The 22157-nt window shown below is 41.9% G+C and overlaps 3 protein-coding genes across 4 annotated transcripts in view; 2 read left to right on the forward strand and 1 right to left on the reverse strand.

Moving 5' to 3' along the window:
- Positions 1-12744, forward strand: part of LOC133546717 (gastrula zinc finger protein XlCGF17.1-like) — a 113560-nt gene extending 100816 nt beyond the window's left edge. For both annotated transcript variants that reach the window (XM_061892522.1, XM_061892521.1), the window contains one exon: positions 11412-12744. In XM_061892522.1, the coding sequence (XP_061748506.1) occupies positions 11726-12601 (876 nt within the window). In that variant the 5' untranslated portion in view covers positions 11412-11725 and the 3' untranslated portion in view covers positions 12602-12744. The remainder of the gene's footprint in view (positions 1-11411) is intronic.
- The window catches only part of LOC133546709 (oocyte zinc finger protein XlCOF8.4-like), a 233491-nt gene that overhangs the window by 91838 nt on the left and 119496 nt on the right, over positions 1-22157 (forward strand). The gene's annotated exons all lie outside the window — the stretch shown is intronic.
- The window catches only part of LOC133546706 (zinc finger protein 568-like), a 129060-nt gene that overhangs the window by 82239 nt on the left and 24664 nt on the right, over positions 1-22157 (reverse strand). The window lies entirely within an intron of this gene.

Raw genomic sequence — 22157 nt, forward strand, 5'->3', positions numbered from 1 at the left:
TTGGGGTCGGAGACTCAGGTAAAGAAGATACCTGCGCAATGATGGTTTTTAGAGTGGCATGAAGGGTGCGCTTTTCCCAACGCCACTACCTTGATTGTAAGAAGATCGTTCCAGTGGCAAGGGAGACCCTAGACGACCGGCATCTTCTTACAGCTGCAGGAAGCTGCCGGAATCCAGGTTTTTGGGAAACCGCCTCAAAGCTTGCCGCCACCAGCTTGCTTTTCTGTCGGGGTGTGCTCCCTTAGCCTTCATCCACTTTTACAGCCATTGTGGTGCTTCTCGCTGCTACCATCTTCTGCCTGCTCCATCGTTGAGGTCTTCGGGATCACTCTTAGTCTGGCCTCTACCCTTCGACCTGTTCGACTTGGGTAACCCTGCCAGGAGTACAAGACTCCAGCCGACATAGCTCTAGGGGTCATGGAGACACGCAAAGTGCCCCACCACGATAAGGTGGTGATCCTTTGTTTACATTGTGACTCTGGTGAGCTATTGTATCTTCCTACAGTGTGTAGTAAAGCATGTTTAGCTATTCCTCATCCTGCAGTGATGATAATACTTGTAAGAAACTTACTTTATTTGTCGCCATGGAGGCGACGATTAGTGATTTAGAAGTAGCTAAAATATTGTCGACTGCAGAATGGGCTTTAGCTGCTAGCTAGCTTGCAATGTCTTAAAGCACCTCTTCCTCAGGGTGTTACAGTTATAACTTTACCTTTGTTAGTTTTAGACCAAAATGCGTCCATTCTCCTTTCTCTGTTTACACACTGTGTCTGCTTGTAAGTGCTGTGTGTGTGTGCGCTGCCGAACATGCTCCTCTGCCCGTAAACCAGCAATGACACAGCATGACGACGGGGGACAAGGGGGGACCGGTACTTTTTCGAGGCGGTATCGTACCAAATATGATTCATTAGTATCGCGGTACTATACTAATACTGGTATACAATGCAACCCGAGAAAGTCATTTACAGTATGATGTGCAGGACTTCTTATTTAGATGTTATTAGATCAGTTCACTGTCATTTTCATGTAACACATGTTGTATTTGTTTTGTTCATACCACGGGTGTCAAACTCATTTTAGTTGGGGGGCCACATGGAGAAAAGTCTACTCCCAAGTGGGCCGGACTGGTAAAATCACGGCACAATAACTTAAAAACAGAGACAACTTCAGATTTCACAACAAAATTAGGCATAATAATGTGTTAATTACACAACTGTATATATCGGTATCGGTTGATATCGGAATGGGTAATTAAGAGTTGGACAATATCGGAATATCGGATATCGGCAAAAAAGCCATTATCGGACATCTCTAGTCGTTATTTATACTTTCTGAATAAATTATTTGATCATGTTCATCAGTCCACTTATTGGTGTTTATTCTCAATCTATCAAGATAATAAAATATCAACATCAAATTACAGGATGTTATTTATGTAGTCTGCTAATTTTCCTCGACTGCTGCATTAACATTGTGTTTGTTTGTTTTTTCCCCATATGTAGCATCATCTACAACAGGGGTCGGCAACCTTTACCACTCAAAGTCCCATTTTGACCCCTTTACAAAATAAAAAAAACAATGGGAGCCACAAAAATCATTTGGAATTTTAAATGAAATAACACTGCAAACAGAGTTTTTTTTTTTGCTTTGTGTTATGTATAAACCAGAGGTCTCAGACACGCGGCCCGCACCTTAATATGAAAATGTAACGTTAGTGCGACCTGCAAGATTTATATGAATGCCGCTTGACGGCATCACACTAGCCAACCCTCCTAATTCTCCCGGGAGACTGTTGAATTTCAGAGCATCTATTCTCGTGAATGTCGGCTGGTTTTCACCCTGACAACAATAATAAGGGCATGCTATGATGGTGGTATCTTTAATGGCCCCTAAAACCTGTGCTAACAGCTTACCGGCCCAGTCGCATGTTGATGTGTCTGCAGTGCATACTTGTTCAACAGCCATCCAGGTCACACCGACGGTACCCGTTTAAACAACTTTAACACTCTTACTAATATGCGCCACACTGTGAACCCACACCAAAGAAGAATGACATCCGGAGAACATCTGCAGTGTAACACAACATGAACACAACCAAACAAATACCCAGAATACTATGCATCACTGACTGTTCCGGGTAGATTATACACCCCCCCCAACCCCGCCTACCTCAACCGACGCACAGGGGGGGTGGGACATAATCCATACTTGCCAACCCTCTCGGATTTTCCGGGAGGCCCCCGAAATTCAGCGCCTCTCCCGAAAACCTCCCAGGACAAATTCAGGCGGAGCTGGAAGCCACGCCCCCTCCGCGTCGACAGCCTGTTTTCACGTCCACTTTCCCACACTATAAAGATCGTGTCTGTCCAATGATGTTATAACTGCAGAATGATGGAGGGCGAGTTCTTGGTTTCTTATGTGGGTTTATTGTTAGGCAGTTTCATTAACGTCTTCCTAGCGCGGTAATAACACACCACAACAGCAGTCACGTTTTCGTCTACCGTAAAGCTGTTCGTCTGCCGTAAAGCAATGTTGTGACACTCTTAAACAGGCAATACTGCAATCTACTGTACATAGAATAGAATGTAGAATAGAATGTACTTTATTGATCCCCGGGAGAAATTCAGCTCCACAGTTCACTCACAATAAACAATTATAATAAAAAATAATATATATAATATATTACATATATGAAAAATATACATTTATTCTACATATATTCTACATTCTAGGAGCTTTGCTAGACTTCTTCTCTCTGACACCACCAACAGGATCACCACTGCCAGCTTCAGAGTTTCACACAGTTTTATTTTCCTTTTCCACACAACAGTTGGACTTCTGCTTTTCAGCTCCCACACAACAGTTCTCGTCCTGCTGTGCAGCTCTCTGCCTCCTTCCTCCCTCATGGTCTCCAGGGCTGCCAAATAAAGGAACTGGTGATTAGATAACTCATTCCAGCTGAGGTATCCACTCACCTGTTGCCGCTTCGTGGCCGGCCCCTGCACATACCCCACCCGCAGGGAACGCATGCGTCACGCCCCTCTCCACATCAAGTATTTTTTATATATTTATGTATGTATATATATATATACATATATATATATATATATATATATATATATATATATATTAAATAGTTGACTCTTAACCACACCCCGCCCCCCAACCACGCCCCCCACCTCCCGAAATTGGAGGCCTCAAGGTTGGTAAGTAGGGTATAATCCACCCGGAAGAGTCAGTGATGCATAAGATTCTGGGTATTAGTTCTGTTGTGTTCATGTTGTGTTACAGTGCGGCTGTTCTCCCGAAATGTGTTTGTCATTTTTGTTTGGTGTGGGTTCACAGTGTGGCGCATATTAGTAAGAGTGTTAAAGTTATTTATACCACAACCATCAGTGTAACCTGTGTGGCTGTTGACCGAGTATGCCTTGCAGTCGATGATGTGTGCTATCAGGGGTCACATGCTACATGTGACCTGCCGGCACGCAGATAGCATGGCGTGAAGGCGGGCGCGACGAAATGTTTTAAAGATCGTTAAAAGCATTGTCACCATGACACGCCCTCAAAACAATTATGCGGGTGTAAACCGGAGAATGTTAGCCCAGGGATATTTCTGGGAAAGGTAGTGCAATCCGGACAACCTCCGGGAAAAATTTTGAGGGTCGGCAAGTACACAGCTTAGCCACATCAGAGTGATCAAAGAACCAGCATGCGAGAGCGGGTTGCCGACCCCTGATCTACAAAGATACACAGAATTTTTATTGTGACATCTAGTGGACGCATTCAGAACAGCCGTTTCTTTCATTAAAAAATTTCGGCTCATTTTTATGTTTAGCAAACTCATTCCGCGGGCCGGATAAAACCTATTCATGGGCCTAATCTGGCCCGCGGGCAGTACGTTTGACACCCTTGGTTTATACAGTTTATACTTTGGTTCTTTCCGGTTGTTTCCGTGTGCCCAAATAGGATCGGCCGGATAAGAGGAAAAAAAACAAGAGAGCGGGAGACTTGTGAAGACAACAAAACTATTCTAAACTCAACTGTAACTGGCATTACTTTGCTAGCGTGACAAATGAGGCTGATGGTTCTGTAATTTTGGCACTGCCTTGATTTCTCTTTCTTAGGGAGGGGGGTCAATTTTTGGGGCCACTGCTTTGTTTCCCAAATCTTTTGGCAGAAGTGTGTCAGTGCTCTTATAGTGCTTTATATATATATATATATATATATATATATATATATATATATATATATATATATAAAAACACACATAAATATATATATATAAACACACATAAATATATATATATAAACACATATATATATATATATATATATATATGTGTTTATATATATATATATTTATGTGTGTTTATATATATATATATACATATATATATATAAACACACATAAATATATATATATAAACACACATATATATATATATATATATATATATATATGTGTGTTTATATATATATATTTGTGTGTTTATATATATATATATATATATATATATATATATAAACACACATAAATATATATATATAAACACATATATATATATATTTAACGTTAAAGTAGCAATGATTGTCACACACCTACTAGGTGTGGCGAAATATGTCCTCTGCATTTGACCCATATACTGGATACAATCATGTTCTGCTAAAATACATCAACTAATAGTTAATACGTTTCTTAACTAAATTGCCGACAAATTTAAAGTGCACATAAAAAACAGTTTCACCACTTTTGTCAGAACTTCTCTATGACTTCTTCTGTTTGTTTGAGGTTGTCAATACTGCCACAACTGGTGGAAAAGTGTATTACAATTGAGTACCATACAAAACACAGCCGGGAAACATGTGTTTTTGCACTCTATGCTTAAGACAGGGTGTTTTAAACTAAGTATAATTATATGTGGTTGGACATGGGCATTGATTTTTTGAAGTGGTATTAAAAATGGCATTAATTAATAGACAGAAACATTATATTTGCTGGTACTTGTAGAAACCCTCCTGCTGCCCGTCAACAAAAAGTTCCACCTCCTCTCTGTAGTGCTTCTCCTTGTCGTCATGTATGAGACCCACCACTGTTGTGTCTTCCACATACCTAACCAAGTGGTTTGTGTTGTACTGAGCACAACAGTCATGGGTCATCAGGATGTAACAAGTAAGGGGCTGAGCACACAGCCCTGTGGAGAGGCTGTGCTCAGCATAATGGTGTCTGATCTGTTATTGCCTCTCCGTACAAATAATTAAAAAGTCCTTTATTTAGTTTTGCAGGGGTGTTTCAGTCCTAGTGAGTCCATTTTGTTGATCAGGAGCTGTGGGATTATGGTATTGTAGTCCAAACTGAATTCCACAAACAGCATCTGGACCAATGTGGTCATTTTTTTCCCCCAGGTGTTGCGGGGACAGGTGTACTGCGGTGGTTATGGCATCCCTTACCACCACCTCGTGTGAACATGGAGTGAGTGAATGCTGGATTCTCACTTCTCTGTGAAGCGCTTTGAGTAAAAGCGCTGCATAAATCTAATCCATTATTAGTCTTATTATTATTATCCTTGGTGAAACACTTGGATATGCAAAGTGAAGGGGGGTTGGGTAGAGGTGATGTGACCTTTGACCAGCCTGTCAAAGCACTTCATGGTTACATTATGAATTAAGAACGCCTTGATCAATGCTGATTAGTTCTTAGAAGGACTTTTCAAATTGCCCCCCCTCAAATTTCCTAGCCTGTTTCTTTTACTCACTGTACCACTTTTGAAGTCATTTTAGAGGCAGGGACAAAAGGAAGTCTTTCTTGTGTTTTTATTAACTACACACTTTTAACACAACACACAAAAGAACTCATTAACACGTTAACAGTGTCAGTCCAAAACTATTTCTATTCTCTCTTAATTGTATTGACTTATTGACCCAACAGATGTCCAGCAGCCCCCTCACATAAAAAAGGAAGAGGAGGATCCGCTCGTCCGCCCCGGCTTTTCAGCTTTGTGCGTCGTCTTCTTCCTTACGCTCTCAGTCTCTCGCGCTCAGCGTCAGATTCCCTCAAGCTCCTTCACTTCTCTTCGCCTCTTCCCCTCACGACCACGGCTGCCGCCCTTTGACACAATGCGACAGGATTGTTTAATCGTGCCCAGCTGGGCGATCTACTCACCTGATAATATTTGCGACGTCAATCTTGGCGCGTTCCGCCTTGCTGCTTGCTCGCCGTCTAAGCCTCCTCGCTGCCATCTTGCAACGGGTGTGCCCTGCCTCGCTGTCGGACTGCCGGCTCCGCCTCTCCACAGTTTGCTTGGGCATTTTGCGGGTGTGGCACCAAACTGAGATGTTGACATGCAGATTTCCAAGCACTCCTCATTATTTTAAATTGATGCTACACATTAGCAGTGCTGCTACTTTTTGGAGCAACGCGTTTGCCGCATACTTGACATATTATGGTTGTCTGTTCAACATCTTCCCGCTTGAAGCCAAACCACCGCCAGACGATGGACTCCCTGCTGTTTTTCTTTGGAATTAAATTTTCCTTCATTTGTTACCAGATTAGCACCTTCTTTCTCACGTATTACCACTCGCACCACACCGTTAGCACCACAGCTAACCTTACCATGCCGCTACCTGTCTGCTCTGCGAGAGCGTATGACGTTGCACGCGCGACAGTATGTGACGTATGTGAGAAGGTGCGCTTGTTTTATGTCTCTGTGAGAAGGAGAGACAAGGAGTGAGAAGAGGATGTAGTGTAATGCCCGCAGCTAAAAGCAACTGCGTGAGAATCTATACTCCAATACTAACAATATAGTCATTTTCTATATCGCACAGAGACAAACCCACGATATATGGAGTATATTCCATACATTGCCCAGCCCTAATTCTAACTCATAAATGTAAATAAAAGTCCACTTGCAATGGAGCCAATGGGAGGTCCTCTCTAACCATCCAAAAAAGGCCAACCAAGTATTAGTTGAGTTGAGTTTGAGTTTATTTGGAACATGCAAGCATCCAACATGTTACTTCACAATTTCCAGTTTGTCTTTTCAACATGTTGGAAAAGGAGTAGGAATAATCAGAGCTTATTAAAGGGGAACATTATCAGTAGACCTATGTAAGCGTCAATATATACCTTGATGGTGCAGAAAAAAGACCATATATTTTTTTAACCGATTTCCGAACTCTAAATGGGTGAATTTTGGCGAATTAAACGCCTTTCTGTTCATCGCTCTGGAGGTGATGACATCAGAATGTGACGTCGCCGAGGTAACACAGCCGCCATTTTCATTTTCAACACATTGTAAACTTTGGGTCTCAGCTCTGTTATTTTCCGTTTTTTCGACTATTTTTTGGAACCTTGGAGACATCATGCCTCGCCGGTGTGTTGTCGGAGGGTGTAACAACACTAACAGGGAGGGATTCAAGTTGCACCACTGGCCCGAAGATGCGATAGTGTCTGCCGCCAGACCCCCATTGAATGTGCCAGAGTGTCTGCAAATTTTACCGGCGATAACAGACATGGCACAGAGATGTATGGATAACCTGCAGATGCATTTGAAACGATAAAGTCAACTAAATCACAAAGGGGAGTTTTGTTGATGTTGACTTATGTGCTAATCAGACATATTTGGTCGCGGCGTGACTGCCAGCTAATCGATGCTAACATGCTACGCTAATCAACGCTAACATGCTATTTACCGGCGGTGCGAAGACAGACATGGCACAGAGATGTATGGATAACCTGCAGATGCATTTGCAATGATAGTCAACGAAATCACAAAGGTGAGTTTTGTTGATGTTGACTGCCAGCTAATCGATGCTAACATGCTACGCTAATCAACGCTAACATGCTATTTACCGGCGGTGCGAAGACAGACATGGCACAGAGATGTATGGATAACCTGCAGATGCATTTGCAATGATAGTCAACGAAATCACAAAGGTGAGTTTTGTTGATGTTGACTGCCAGCTAATCGATGCTAACATGCTACGCTAATCAACGCTAACATGCTATTTACCAGGGGTGCTAAAGCAGACATGGCACAGAGATGTATGGATAACCTGGAGAGACATTTGCAACTATATTACGTTTCCTTCCACCCACATTTAATGCGAAAAAATCACTTGCCAATCGACGGATTTAAGTTGCTCCAGCGTCACAAGATGCGAAAGTCCTGAGCGTTTGGTCCGCACATTTTACCGGCGATGCTAACGCAGCTATTCGGCCATGCTATGGCTATGAATAGCGTCAATAGCTATTCGCTCAATAGCTCCAGTTTCTTCTTCAATACTTTCATACTCCAACCATCCGTTTCAATACATGCGTAATCTGTTGAATCGCTTAATTCGCTGAAATCCGAGTTTGAATCCGAGCTAATGTCGCTATATCTTGCTGTGGTATTCCCATTGTTTATTTACATTGGCAGCACTGTATGACGTCACAGGGAAATGGATAGTCGCATCGCAAATAGCGAAAATCAAGCACTTTAAAGCTTTTTTTAGGGATATTCCGAGACCGAGAAAAAAAACTTCCAAAAATACAACAAGCCACTGGGAACTGATTTTTATTGTTTTTAACCCTTTTGAAATTGGGATAATGTTCCCCTTTAAATCCTACCCCTTTTCTTTTACATAACTGTTGCTAAAACTGTTGTTCACTTCTATTTCTCAATTTATTGACAATATACTCCATAAGTAATCACAATAAAAATAAATAAATAACTCTCAGTGAAGTAAGTTCCATTTCATATGGTGAGATGAGTAAGAACATCTAGAAAATGAATGGATGGATGAAATACATTCAGAATGTTTATTATCATGGTTCTTTTTCTTTCTACTTTGTAAACACTTTAGGTTTGAAGAGTTTCTTGAAGTGGATGATATTAGTACATTGTTTGATTGCTTTGCTTAATCCATTCCATCATTTAATTCCACATCCTGATATACTGAAGGTCTTAAGTGTTGTACGTGCATACAAATGTTTTCAATTACATTTTTCTCTAAGATTATTTTCCTCCTCTTTTTTTTGAGAATATTTTTTGTACATTCTTGGCTAGCAAGTTATAGTTTGGTTTGTGTATAATTTTAGCTGTTTGCAAATTCACTATGTCGTGGAATTTCAGTATTTTCGATTCAATGATTAAAGTGTTTGAATGTTCTCTATATCCAACATGATGTATTGTTCTAACTGATCTTTTTTGTAACACAGTTAATGAATGAAGTGTACTTTTGTAATTATGTCCCCATATTTCTACACAGTAACTCAGATATGGTAACACTATTGAGCAGTAGAGAATATAAACTGATTTTTGGTCCAGAACATATTTTGGCTTTATACATTATTGACGTGTTTCTTGCTGCTTTATGTTGTATATTTTTTACATGAGATTTCCAGTTCATTTTATCATCAATCATTATACCTACAAATTTGGTTTCATTTACTCTTTTAATTTCTATTCCGTCTATTTGTAATTGTGTTTGACATTTCTTTTCTACTGTTACCAAATAGCATTATTTTAGTTTTACCGAGATTCAAAGAGAGTCTGTTTTTGTCAAACCATCTTTTCAATTAAATTTCTTCTGTTATTATTTGTATTATGTTCTGTGTGTTCTCTCCTGAACAAAACACTGTTGTATCATCCGCAAATAATACTAGCTTTCAATATTTTATAACTTTACAAATGTCATTTTCTATAAAGATTGAATAATTTTGGTCCTAGTATTGATCCCTGAGGTACACCACAGGATATATTTAGTGTTGCAGAAGTGTGTTCGCCTAGCTTCACGTATTGTTTTCTGTTGGTTAAATAACTTCTAATCCAGTTTAAGACCAGCCCTCTGGTGCCATATCGTTCTAGTTTTTTGATGAACATATTGTAATTAATTGTGTGAAATGCTTAGGTTGGATCCATAAACACTGCTGCTGCACATTTTTTTTTTTACTATCTATTGCATTGGTCATTTCTTCTGTCATTTCTATTACAGCCATCGAAGTTGAAATATTAGCTCTGTATACATATGGGTTCTCATCTAATATCCTATGTTGGTTTGTGGAACTCTCTAATCTGTTATTGGACAGTTTTTCCATGATTTTAGAAAATATTGGAAGTAAAGAAACAGGTCTATAATTTGTAAATTGGTGTTTGTCTCCAGTCTGATAAATTGGTGCAATTTTAGCTATTTTCATTTTGTTTGGGAATTTACCTGTTTGAGATGATGGGTATTTTTACGCTGCTTTTGCAGTGTAGCGTGTAGTGTAGCTTGCTACAATTCTCTGAGGATAGCTTAGCTACATTTAATGGAGAGTAACTTGTAGCCTAGCTTACTACATTTTCCAGGTAGTTTGCCCATCACTGTCTATTTGGCCTGGATTAGATAGTACTTTATTTATTCCGTCAGGAGAGTTCCTTCAGGAAAATTAAAATTTTCAGCACAATCCCATTCAAGATCAGACAAACATTAAAGGGAGACAGAACAGGATCGTTGACGGGTCTGCCGGCTTCCAGCGCCCCTTACAAAAAAGATGAGATACAGGTAAACAAGGGCGGGGAATGGGAGAAAAAAATAGAAGATTAAAATAAAATAAAATAAAAATCGGTCTTAGCCTGGGCCCTGGAAAGGGGGTGCAGACTGAGGCCAAGGGAAAAAACAACAACTCATAGCCATAGTACACATCCCTCTTCCATGTGTGTAAGAGGGAAACATCAAACATCAAAGAACACAGAGGACATTAAAGCAGCAGATACAACCAGACACTTCTACATACAGCTATGAATAAAAAGTTAAAGAAACATGTACACTTTGGTGGCCTCTGCGGTGTTCCACACCATCGTCTGCTGGGGTGGAGGGAGCATGGCCAGAGACAGGAGCAGACCCAACAAAGCAACCAAGACAGCCGACTCCACTCTCGACCAGTGTCCAGTCCGCATGGATGAGCGAGGATACGTCCAAGGTGACTGAGGTGTCCGACACCTGCTCACCCAGCCAAGACACCGCGAGGCCTCTCCGTCCCGGCGCTCAGTGCTAGCTCCGCAGCCCTGTCCCCTCATCCACATCCCCTCCAGTCCCTCCAAACAGACTCCGGTGTGGCAGAGACCCAGCAGCTGGTCTCCATGGCCAAAAGGCTCCCGGGAGGCAGATCCAGAAGTCCCCCAAAAAAGCACCACAGAGGTCACGAAAGTGCCACCCCTTGTCACACAGTCCCGAAGGGTCCTGGACCAAAAAGCAAAAAAAAATATAATAACACATGAAAACAAGAGGGAAACACAAAAGGATGACACAAGAGCACAGAGATCCTGCCAACAGCAGCCACTACAGCAGCGCCATCTTGGAAAAAAAAAAAAAAAAAGCTCACATGTGAATAGTTTGAATACTGCAAACTTCAATACAGTAACACCTCATTTGTGTTTTATGTTCTGCAGACGTCCAGCAGGTGTCAGCAGAGAGTCAAGAAGAGATTCCCTCTAAGCAGCAGGAGTGGAGCTCCAGTGTGGGACAAAAGGAGCTACAGGCCCCCTCCCACATTAAAGAGGAAGAGGAGGAACTGTGGGAGCAGCTTCAAAGGTTGGTGGAGGATAATGATGAAGCTGAAGCTCAGTCCTTACAGCTTCATCACAGTCAAAGTGAGGAGAACAGAGGGGCGGAGCTTGTAAGTCAACACATCACAGAAGCTGATGGAGAGCATTGTGAAGATATAAAGTCAGAACCAGACAGCATCTTTGCTCCACTGTCAGACATGTACCACATGATGTCACACTCTTCTGATCACAGTGACCACATCCAAAAACCTTTGGAGAGTAAAAATTACTTTAAAGGTGATACAAGACATCACACTAACAACAAACACTTTGACTGCTCTGAATGTGGGAAATCATTTAGACTGAAGACTGATTTTACAAGACACATGAGAATACATACTGGAGAGAAACCTTTTACTTGCTCTGTTTGTAAAAAAAGTTTCTCCACAAAGCAACACATGACCACACACATGAGAACACACACTGGAGAGAAACCTTTTACTTGCTCTGTTTGTAAGAAGAGTTTCTCCATTAAGCCTGCCATGACCAGACACATGAGAACACACACTGGAGAGAAACCGTTTACTTGCTCTGTTTGTAAGAAGAGTTTCTCCAGAAAGTATAACATGTCCTCACACATGAGAACACATACTGGAGAGAAACTTTTGTCTACCTCTGTTTGTAAGAAGCGTTTCTCCACAACGCAACATATGATCACACACATGAGAACACATACTGGAGAGAAACCTTTTACTTGCTCTGTTTGTAAGAAGTGTTTCTCCAGAAAGCCTGACACCTCCACACACATGAGAACACACACTGGAGAGAAACCTTTTACTTGCTCTGTTTGTAAGAAGAGTTTCTCCACAAAGTCTAACATGTCCTCACACATGAGAACACATACTGGAGGGAAACCTTTTACTTGCCCTGTTTGTAAGAAGCATTTCTCCACAAATCTTGTCATGACCAGACACATGAGAACACACACTGGAGAGAAACCATTTAGTTGCACTGTGTGTGATAAGATGTTCCGGCATAAGTGTCAGGACAGTAAACACAAGTGTGTAACAGTCATGGAAGCTGCAGGGATTTAAAAACACTTAGTGATTGTGCTAAATGTACTTTAAAAACACAGCATGTTTAATATGAATGTATATTTGATGTTGTATGTAGTGCCTCTCATCTTCTACTGTTAAATTTAATGGCCTACTGAAAGCCACTACTACCGACCACGCAGTCTGATAGTTTATATATCAATGATGAAATATTAACATTGCAACACATGCCAATACGGCCGCTTTAGTTTACTAAATTGCAATTTTAAAGGAGAACATTATCACCAGACCCATGTAAGAGTCAATATATACCTTGATATTGCAGAAAAAAGCCCATATGTTTTTTTAACAGATTTCCGAACTCTAAAAGGGTGAATTTGGCGATTTAAACGCCTTTCAATTGTTCGCTGTCGGAGCAATGACCTTTCACCTGTGACGTTACAACGGGAAGCAATCCACTATTTTCTCAAACACATTACACACACAAGTCAAATCAGCTGTTATTTTTTTTTTTTTTACTACTGTTTTCCGTCCCTTGGAGACATCATGCCTCGTCGGTGTGTTGTCGGAGGTGTAACAACACGATCAGGGACGGATTCAAGGTGACTTACGTGGCGTGTGCATCGATTAGCATGGCATGCTAATCGATGCTAACATGCTATTTAGGCTAGCTGTATGTACATATTGCATCGTTATGCCTCATTTGTAACTATATTTGCATCCAGCCTTTCCCTCCACCCACATTTAATGTCAAACAAACACATACCAATTGACGGATTCAAGTACACCAAAGGTCAAAAGATGCGAAAGTCCCTTGTTTGTTCTGCACATTTTACCGACGACAGCTATGCTACGACAGATGGCACAGAGATGTGTGGATATCCTGCGACACTCAAAGTAGATGCATTTCCAACGATAAAGTCTACGAAATCCCAAAGGTGAGTTTTGTTGATGTTATTGACTTATGCGCTAATCAGACATATTTGGTCACGGCATGACTGCCAGCTAATTGATGCTAACATGCTATTTAGGCTAGCTGTATGTACATTTGTAGCTATATTTGCCTGCAGCCTTTCCCTCCACCCACATTTAATGCCAAACAAACACTTACCAATCGACGGATTTAAGTTGCTCCAGTGGTCAAAAGATGCAATCGTCGGTTAGAAGGCGATCGCCGAATAGCTTCAATAGCTATTCACTCAAAAGCTTCAGTTTCTTCTTCAATTTTGTTTTCGCTATCTGCCTCCACACTCCAACCCTCCGTTTCAATACATGCGTAATCTGTTGAATCGCTTAAGCCGCTGAAATCCGAATCTGAATCCGAGCTAATGTTGCTATATCTTGCTGGTCTATCCGCCATGTTTGATTGTATTGGCATCACTATGTGACGTCACAGGAAAATGGACGGTGGATTTACAGATAGCGAAAATCAGGCACTTTTAAGCCTTTTTTCGGGACATTCCATGATTGGAAAAATTTGGAAAAAAACTTAGAAAAATAAAATAAGCCACTGGGAACTGATTTTTGTTGGTTTTAACTCTTCTGAAATTGTGATAATGTCCCCCTTTAATATGAATATATATTTGATGTTGTATGTAGTGATTCTCATCTTCTACTGTTATATGTTGTCCTGGAGTTTTTAAGTTGTGTGCATGTATTGAATATCATGTATGTAGCTACTAATTTATTTGATTTTCTCATTGTCATCTTTATTTCACAAAATGTGGACTCTAGTAGATTAGCAGCATTGTTACATCATGGATGTTAACTACAGCAAAACATCAACAAAGAAGAAAAAGGCTGAAGTTAGCAACACATCACTGAACTTTAGAGCCATCGTGAGTGGAGTTGCTTGTTTTTATTGCTGCATTTGTACTTATTTCACCTCACATCTTCACTTTCAACCCTAAAGTCTTTTTCAAATATATTGTTGTATGCTTCTAAGATTGATGTTTACTATGTGTGTGTAGTCTGTGGAAAGGGTTGTTGTCCCTTGTGGATCCATTTGTTCACCTGAACAGATACAACAACATCATCATCATCATCATTATCAAAATACAGATTTAAGCACTGTATTAGCGTGCCTCTTGTAGTACTCCAACTCGCCACACTGAGAAGTGGGGGCGATCGTGAGCTAGCAGATGCATGTTGCTATCATGTTTTATCAGCGAGGAAGACAGCATTTGTGTTTACTTTTTTGTCAGATTCAAGTTGTATTGCTCCGCTGAATAAATGAATCACTATGGCTGCCAATATGGAGGATTTTATTTACACACACATATATATATGTATATATATATATATATATATATATATATATATATATTTAAAGGCTTACTGAAATGAGATTTTCTTATCCAAACGATGTGTCATACTTGATCATTTCGCGATATTGCCATATTTTTGCTGAAAGGATTTAGTAGAGAACATCAACGATAAAGTTCGCAACCCTTGCTTGCTAACAGAAAAGCCTTGCCACTACCGGAAGTCGCAGACGATGATGTCACATGTTGATGGCTCCTCACATCCTCACATTGATTTTAATGGGAGCCTCCAACAAAAATAGCTATTCGGACCGAGAAAATTAAAATTTCCCCATTAATTTGAGCGAGGATGAAAGATTCGTGTTTGAGTATATTGATAACCAAGGACAAGAAAAAAAAAATAAGTTAAAAAAAATGCGATTGCATTGGGACGGATTCAGATGTTTTTAAACACATGGACTTGGATAATTCTGGGAAATCCCTTATCTTTCTATTGTGTTGCTAGTGTTTTATTGAGTTTAACAGTACCTGATAGTCGGATGTGTGTGTTCACGGGTGTGTTGACGCCAGTGTCTCAGGGAAGTCGACGGCTGCTTTATGGACGGCACAAGCTGACCTAAGAAGAGACTTTTTACCACAATTTTCTCACCGAAACCTGCTGGTTGACATTCGTTTGGGATCCATGTTCGCTGTGATCCATAGTAAAGTTTCACCTCTGTGAATTTTAAACAAGGAATCACCGTGTGTTTGTGTGGCTAAAGGCTAAAGTTTCCCAACTCCATCTTTCTACTTTGACTTCTGCAATACTAATTGAACAAATTGCAAAAGATTCAGCAACACAGATCTCCAAAATACTGTGTAATTATGCGATTAAAGCAGACGACTTTTAGCTGTGTGTGTGTGTGTGTGTGTGTGTGTGTGTGTGTGTGTGTGTGTGTGTGTGTGTGTGCAGCGCTCATATTTCCTAACAGCCTGTGACGTCAAGCGTACACGTCATCATTACGCGACGTTTTCAAGAAAAAACACCCGGGAAATGTAAAATTGCAATTTAGTAAACTAAAGTGGCCGTATTGGCATGTGTTGCAATGTTAATATTTCATCATTGATATATAAACTATCAGACTGCGTGGTGGCTAGTAGTGGCTTTCAGTAGGTCTTTAGGTCGGGGTCTGATCATGACTAGTCATTGATATTGACACCTAAATCGCCCCCTTGTGGTGGAAAATTATAACAGTCATAACTTCCTTCCACATGCTCCAATCTTCCTGTTTTGTTTTATGGTGGGTGAAGATCATCGTCATTCTACATCCTGTACGCAAATTCAAAATGACTTTTTTCATACTCGGCACATTTTCTAACATAATCTTGTTAATATGCTCAATAAGGTTCTATTCAAATGTAATACAAGTAATACGTAAGACTTTATTTGCACACTTAAGGAGATAAGTTTCCAGGTAAAAAGGATTGTTTATCAATTTATTTTCCATGAATTAATTTAGATCCAGAACACACATTGTTATATATCTTATTATAATGATTATTATAATTGAATGTAAGTTTGTGTAAAATATTTTCACACAACAAAGTGTGAATACATGTTATAAAGTGTGGGGTTGAGTTATAATTGATATAATACAATTAGGTATGGCAAATGCATTTTGTTTACTTGCCAACTATTCAAATTATATTTAATATACATATTTATATAATGTCATGTAATATGACTTCAACATTATTGATGTTAATATAAGAGTTTATTTGCTAACCAGTTCTACTTCTGAGTATTTATTTTATTTTGTTATTGAACAATTAAACACACATAAACAATGTTTAGACACATTAAGGTACTTTCAATACAATATGAGTGTCAGGCCTTGACATGGATTGAGTGTGCTCCTTCGACGCAGCGGGATTACAGGACGAGCCAGGCGTGAATTCAGGTACATGTTTTTATTTAAACACTCTAATCAAAAATCATCAAACTAAGGGTGCTCACAAAGAGGAAGAAGCTTGGCTAAACAGTACAAACGTGAAACAAAAACACCTGCTCAAGGGCTTGAAAGAAAATTTAACTATAAACATAAACAGCACAATGGCAAGACTAAAGACATGAAACAAAAGAGTGCACTGTGGCATAAATATATAAACTTACTCGGCATGGAACTGTGGACAGGGCGTAAAGGTTTGGACAGCATGGGTAGGGTGCGTGTGAGTGTGAAGATCCCAGGACGAAGACAAGAAAAAGAGTGACTTAAATAGCTGTGACTATTAGTGAAAACAGGTGTGAGGCTGAGAACAGGGATGTGACAGGTGAAAACTAATGAGGTTGGCATGGAAACAAACAAAACCAGGAAGTGCAAAACGTGACAGATTGTCCCAAATCAAAAACATAACATGACAAAACAAAACATGATCCATAGGTGTGACAATGAGTCAATGTTTTTTCAATATTTTACTCAGCAATATAAAAAAAACATCACCATCCATCCATCCATCCATCTTCTTACGCTTATCCGAGGTCGGGTCGCGGGGGCAACAGCATAAGCAGGGAAACCCAGACTTCCCTCTCCCCAGTCACTTCGTCTAGCTCTTCCCGGGGGATCCCGAGGCGTTCCCAGGCCAGCCGGGAGACATAGTCTTCCCAACGTGTCCTGGGTCTTCCCCAAGGCCTCCTACCGGTTGGACGTGCCCTAAACACCTCCCTAGGGAGGCGTTCGGGTGGCATCCTCACCAGATGCCCGAACCACCTCATCTGGCTCCTCTCGATGTGGAGGAGCAGCGGCTTTACTTTGAGCTCCTCCCGGATGGCAGAGCTTCTCACCCTATCTCTAAGGGAGAGCCCCGCCACCCGGCGGAGGAAACTCATTTGGGCCGCTTGTACCCGTGATCTTATCCTTTCGGTCATGACCCAAAGCTCATGACCATAGGTGAGGATGGGAACGTAGATCGACCGGTAAATTGAGAGCTTTGCCTTCCTGCTCAGCTCCTTCTTCACCACAACGGATCGGTACAACGTCCGCATTACTGAAGACGCCGCACCGATCCGCCTGTCGATCTCACGATCCACTCTTCCCTCACTCATGAACAAGACTCCTAGGTACTTGAACTCCTCCACTTGGGGCAGGGGTTCCTCCCCAACCCGGAGATGGCACTCCACCCTTTTCCGGGCGAGAACCATGGACTCGGACTTGGAGGTGCTGATTCTCATTCCGGTCACTTCACACACGGCTGCAAACCGATCCAGTGAGAGCTGAAGATCCCGGTCAGATGAAGCCATCAGGACCACATCATCTGCAAAAAGCAGAGACCTAATCCTGCGGTTACCAAACAGGAACCTCTCAGCGCCTTGACTGTGCCTACAAATTCTGTCCATAAAAGTTATGAATGAACAGAATGGGTGACAAAGGACAGCCTTGGCGGAGTCCAACCCTCACTGGAAATGTGTTCGACTTACTGCCGGCAATGCGGACCAAGCTCTGGCACTGATTGTACAGGGAGCGGACCGCCACAATAACAGAGTCCGATACCCCATACTCTCTGAGCACTCCCCACAGGACTTACCAAGGGACACGGTCCAATGCCTTCTCCAAGTCCACAAAGCACATGTAGACTGGTTGGGCAAACTCCCATGCACCCTCAAGAACCCTGCCGAGAGTATAGAGCTGGTCCACAGTTCCACGACCAGGACGAAAACCACACTGTTCCTCCTGAATCCGAGGTTGGACTATCCGGCGAAGCCTCCTCTCCAGTACACCTGAATAAACCTTACCGGGAAGGCTGAGGAGTGTGATCCCACGATAGTTGGAACACACCCTCCGGTCCCCCTTTTTAAAGAGAGGAACCACCACCCCGGTCTGCCAATCCAGAGGTACCGCCCCCGATGTCCACGTGATGCTGCAGAGTCTTGTCAACCAAGACAGCCCCACAGCATCCAGAGCCTTAAGGAACTCCGGGCGGACCTCATCCACCCCTGGGGCCTTGCCACCGAGGAGCTTTTTAACTACCTCAGCGACCTCAGCCCCATAAATAGGAGAGTCCACCACAGATTCCCCAGGCACTGCTTCCTCATAGGAAGACGTGTTGGTGGGATTGAGGAGGTCTTCGAAGTATTCCTTCCACCTATCTACAACATCCGCAGTCGAGGTCAGCAGAACACCACCCGCACCATACACGGTGTTGATAGTGCACTGCTTCCCCTTCCTGAGGCGGCGGACGGTGGTCCAGAATCGCTTCGAAGCCGTCCGGAAGTCGTTTTCCATGGCTTCCCCGAACTCCTCCCATGTCCGAGTTTTTGCCTCCGCTTCCGCTGAAGCTGCATACCGCTTGGCCTGTTGGTACTTGTCCACTGCCTCCGGAGTCCTATGAGCCAAAAGGACCCGATAGGACTCCTTCTTCAGCTTGAGGGCATCCCTCACCGCTGGTGTCCACCAAGGGGTTTTAGGATTGCCGCCCCGACAGGCACCAACTACCTTGCGGCCACAGCTCCGATCTGCCCCCTCGACAATAGAGGTTCGGAACATGGTCCACTCGGACTCAATGTCCCGCACCTCCCTCGTGACATGTTCAAAGTTCTTCCGGAGGTGGGAATTGAAACTTTCTCTGACAGGAGACTCTGCCAGACGTTCCCAGCAGACCCTCACAATGCGTTTGGGCCTCCCATGTCTGTCCGGCATCCTCCCCCACCATCGCAGCCAACTCCCCACCAGGTGGTGATCGGTAGAAAGCTCCGCCCCTCTCTTCACCCGAGTGTCCAAAACATATTATTGTACATGTTATACTGTACAATTGAATAAATCAGAAACTGATGACATAGTGCTGTATTTTACTTCTTTATCTTTTTTTCAACCAAAAATGCTTTGCTCTGATTTACTTGAATTAAAAAAATGTTCCCAGGGGGTACATCACTGAAAAAAGGTTGAGAACCACTGTTGTAGTAATTTGCTCCCTGGCCCCCAAAGTCCTAGTGGCAGGTGCTAACCACCGACAGGCAATCAGCCTAATTCTTACCTGTATGATAAGGCTATGGAACGCCTCTACCTTGGAAGTCTGGTGTTTACTCGACAGCATGGCGATATCTTTCAGCAGGGACTTGTTGTTGACAACCTCCTCCAGTTTCACTGCTGAGCGTGAGACTAAACATACATTTAAAATAGAACAATGTTTATACAAAATGTTCCAGTCAACTTGAAAACTGGTTATCTATTCACAAGTTTATCTGAATTTTTTGACTTTCAAAAGATCCATCCATCCATTTTGCTACCGCTTATTCCCTTTGGGTTTGCGGGGGGAGCTGGTGCCTACCTCAGCTACAATCGGGCGGAAGGCGGCGTACAGCCTGTACAAGTCGCCACCTCAACGCAGGGCACTTTCAAAAGATGTGCAGTAAAATATTGCTATTCCCTCACTGCTTTCGGGCAACTTATTTGCCTACTTACTTGGTTTGAGACATTTCTTTTGCATACTTCTACCGTGCAGTTGTCCAAGAGCACAAATTGGGAAGAGGTGGCCATGGTCCTTGTGGATGTTCTGAATGTGTCTCTCCACAGACTTCCACTAGGCAACCAGAAGTTCCCCCTCTCCAGGCGGTGTAGACGCTGCACTCCCATGCTGTTCAGCACTTGCAATACCTTGCCAGAAGATCCGCCAGCCAAGAGAATGCCAGCAGATAGCAGGATGTTGCCCGCGGCATAAGGGCCAATGTTTGGCTGGCTGCTCCACCTACTCCTCCGGTCACATGATGTACATTGTATGGTCATGATCAGCTGTGTACCGTTCCAATCCCAAGAAGGGCTTATGTCCTGGCTGCCACAGGCTGGACAGTGACACCACTTGACGAGACTCTGGAGGCACGACTCAAAGATGATGTACTTCGGTACCTTGTGGGCGCCCTCTTCCCGCATCTTGGGAGTACGTGTGGGATCTGGCGGCCCGTCAGATTGACACGGATCCGACGTCGATGACCCACTCGGCACGTAGCTGACATCGGAAGAACCACTATCAGGACTTGATGCTGGTCCTTCATCAAACAATGCAGGAGGTGGTCGTAGCTTGGCTTGCATTCCAGACACACCTGGAGATGCTATGTTGGGCTGCATCTCGGAGCTGCTGCACTTGACGATGGGACTTCACTAACCCTGGCTGGCCCAGCTCTAACCCTCTCGAGGATCTCTGGGGTCATCTGGTGTCCTAGCAATAAAATAAAACACAAGTTGTTTTATATAATCTGTTAAATTTGAACTAGGATCACATACTAATTATTATCTTTGAATCCACTGCTTTCCACCAACAACTTTCTTCTTCGTAGTCTCCATTATTAATTGAACAAGTTGCAAAAGATTCAGCAACACAGATGTCCAAAATACTCTGTAATTACGCGTTGAACAGAGACGACTATTAGCCGTGTGTGGACGTGAGCCAAGATGTCCCCAACAATTTGTGACGTCACGCGCACGCGTAATCATAAACGTCATCATTCCGCCATGTTTTAACTCCGCGGGAAATTTAAAATTGCAATTTAGTAAACTAAAAAGGCCGTATTGGCATGTGTTGCAGTGTTAATATTTCATCATTGATACATAAACTATCAGACTGTGTGGTCGGTAGTAGTGGCTGTCAGTAGGCCTTTAAAGATGTTCTGTGAAAAACTCTAACAAAATAATGCACAATGAAGAAAAACAATTAATGTGCTCGGTTTGTAATAAAATATTTTCTGTGAAAAACTTGATAAACAAAAGTATGCGGATTGGAGAATAAACATTCAAAAGCTCAGTTTGTAAACAAGGATTCTCTGCGAATAATCTATTGATAACAGATTAAAAAAATACACACAGAAGTAAAAACATTATTGTGCTCAGTTTGTAATAAAATAGTCTTTGTGAAAAAACTTGATGAACAAAATAATGCACACTGAAGAAAAAACATTAATGTACTCAGTTTGTGATAAAAGATGCTCTGTAAAAAAAAGTGCTAACAAACAAAAGAATGCACACTCGGGAAAAACCATTAATGTACTCAGTTTGTGAAAAAGGATTCTGCGTGAAGAAACTTTTGATAACAGACAAAATAATACAAACTAAAGAAAAACCATTAAAGTGCTCGGTTTGTAATAAAAGATGCTCTGGAAAAAAAACATGATAACAAGCAAAATAATGTACACTGGAGAAACACTCATGTGCTCAGTTTGTAAAAAAAAAAGGATGATCTGTGAAGAAACTATTGATAACAAATAAAACAAATTACACACTGGGTAAAACCATAAATGTGCTTAGTTTGTAATAAAAATATTATCTGTGAAGAAACGTATGATAACAGACAAAAAATTACACAAAGTA

The sequence above is a fragment of the Nerophis ophidion genome, unplaced genomic scaffold, assembly GCF_033978795.1.
Source record: "Nerophis ophidion isolate RoL-2023_Sa unplaced genomic scaffold, RoL_Noph_v1.0 HiC_scaffold_38, whole genome shotgun sequence".
Taxonomy (NCBI): Eukaryota; Metazoa; Chordata; class Actinopteri; order Syngnathiformes; family Syngnathidae; genus Nerophis; species Nerophis ophidion.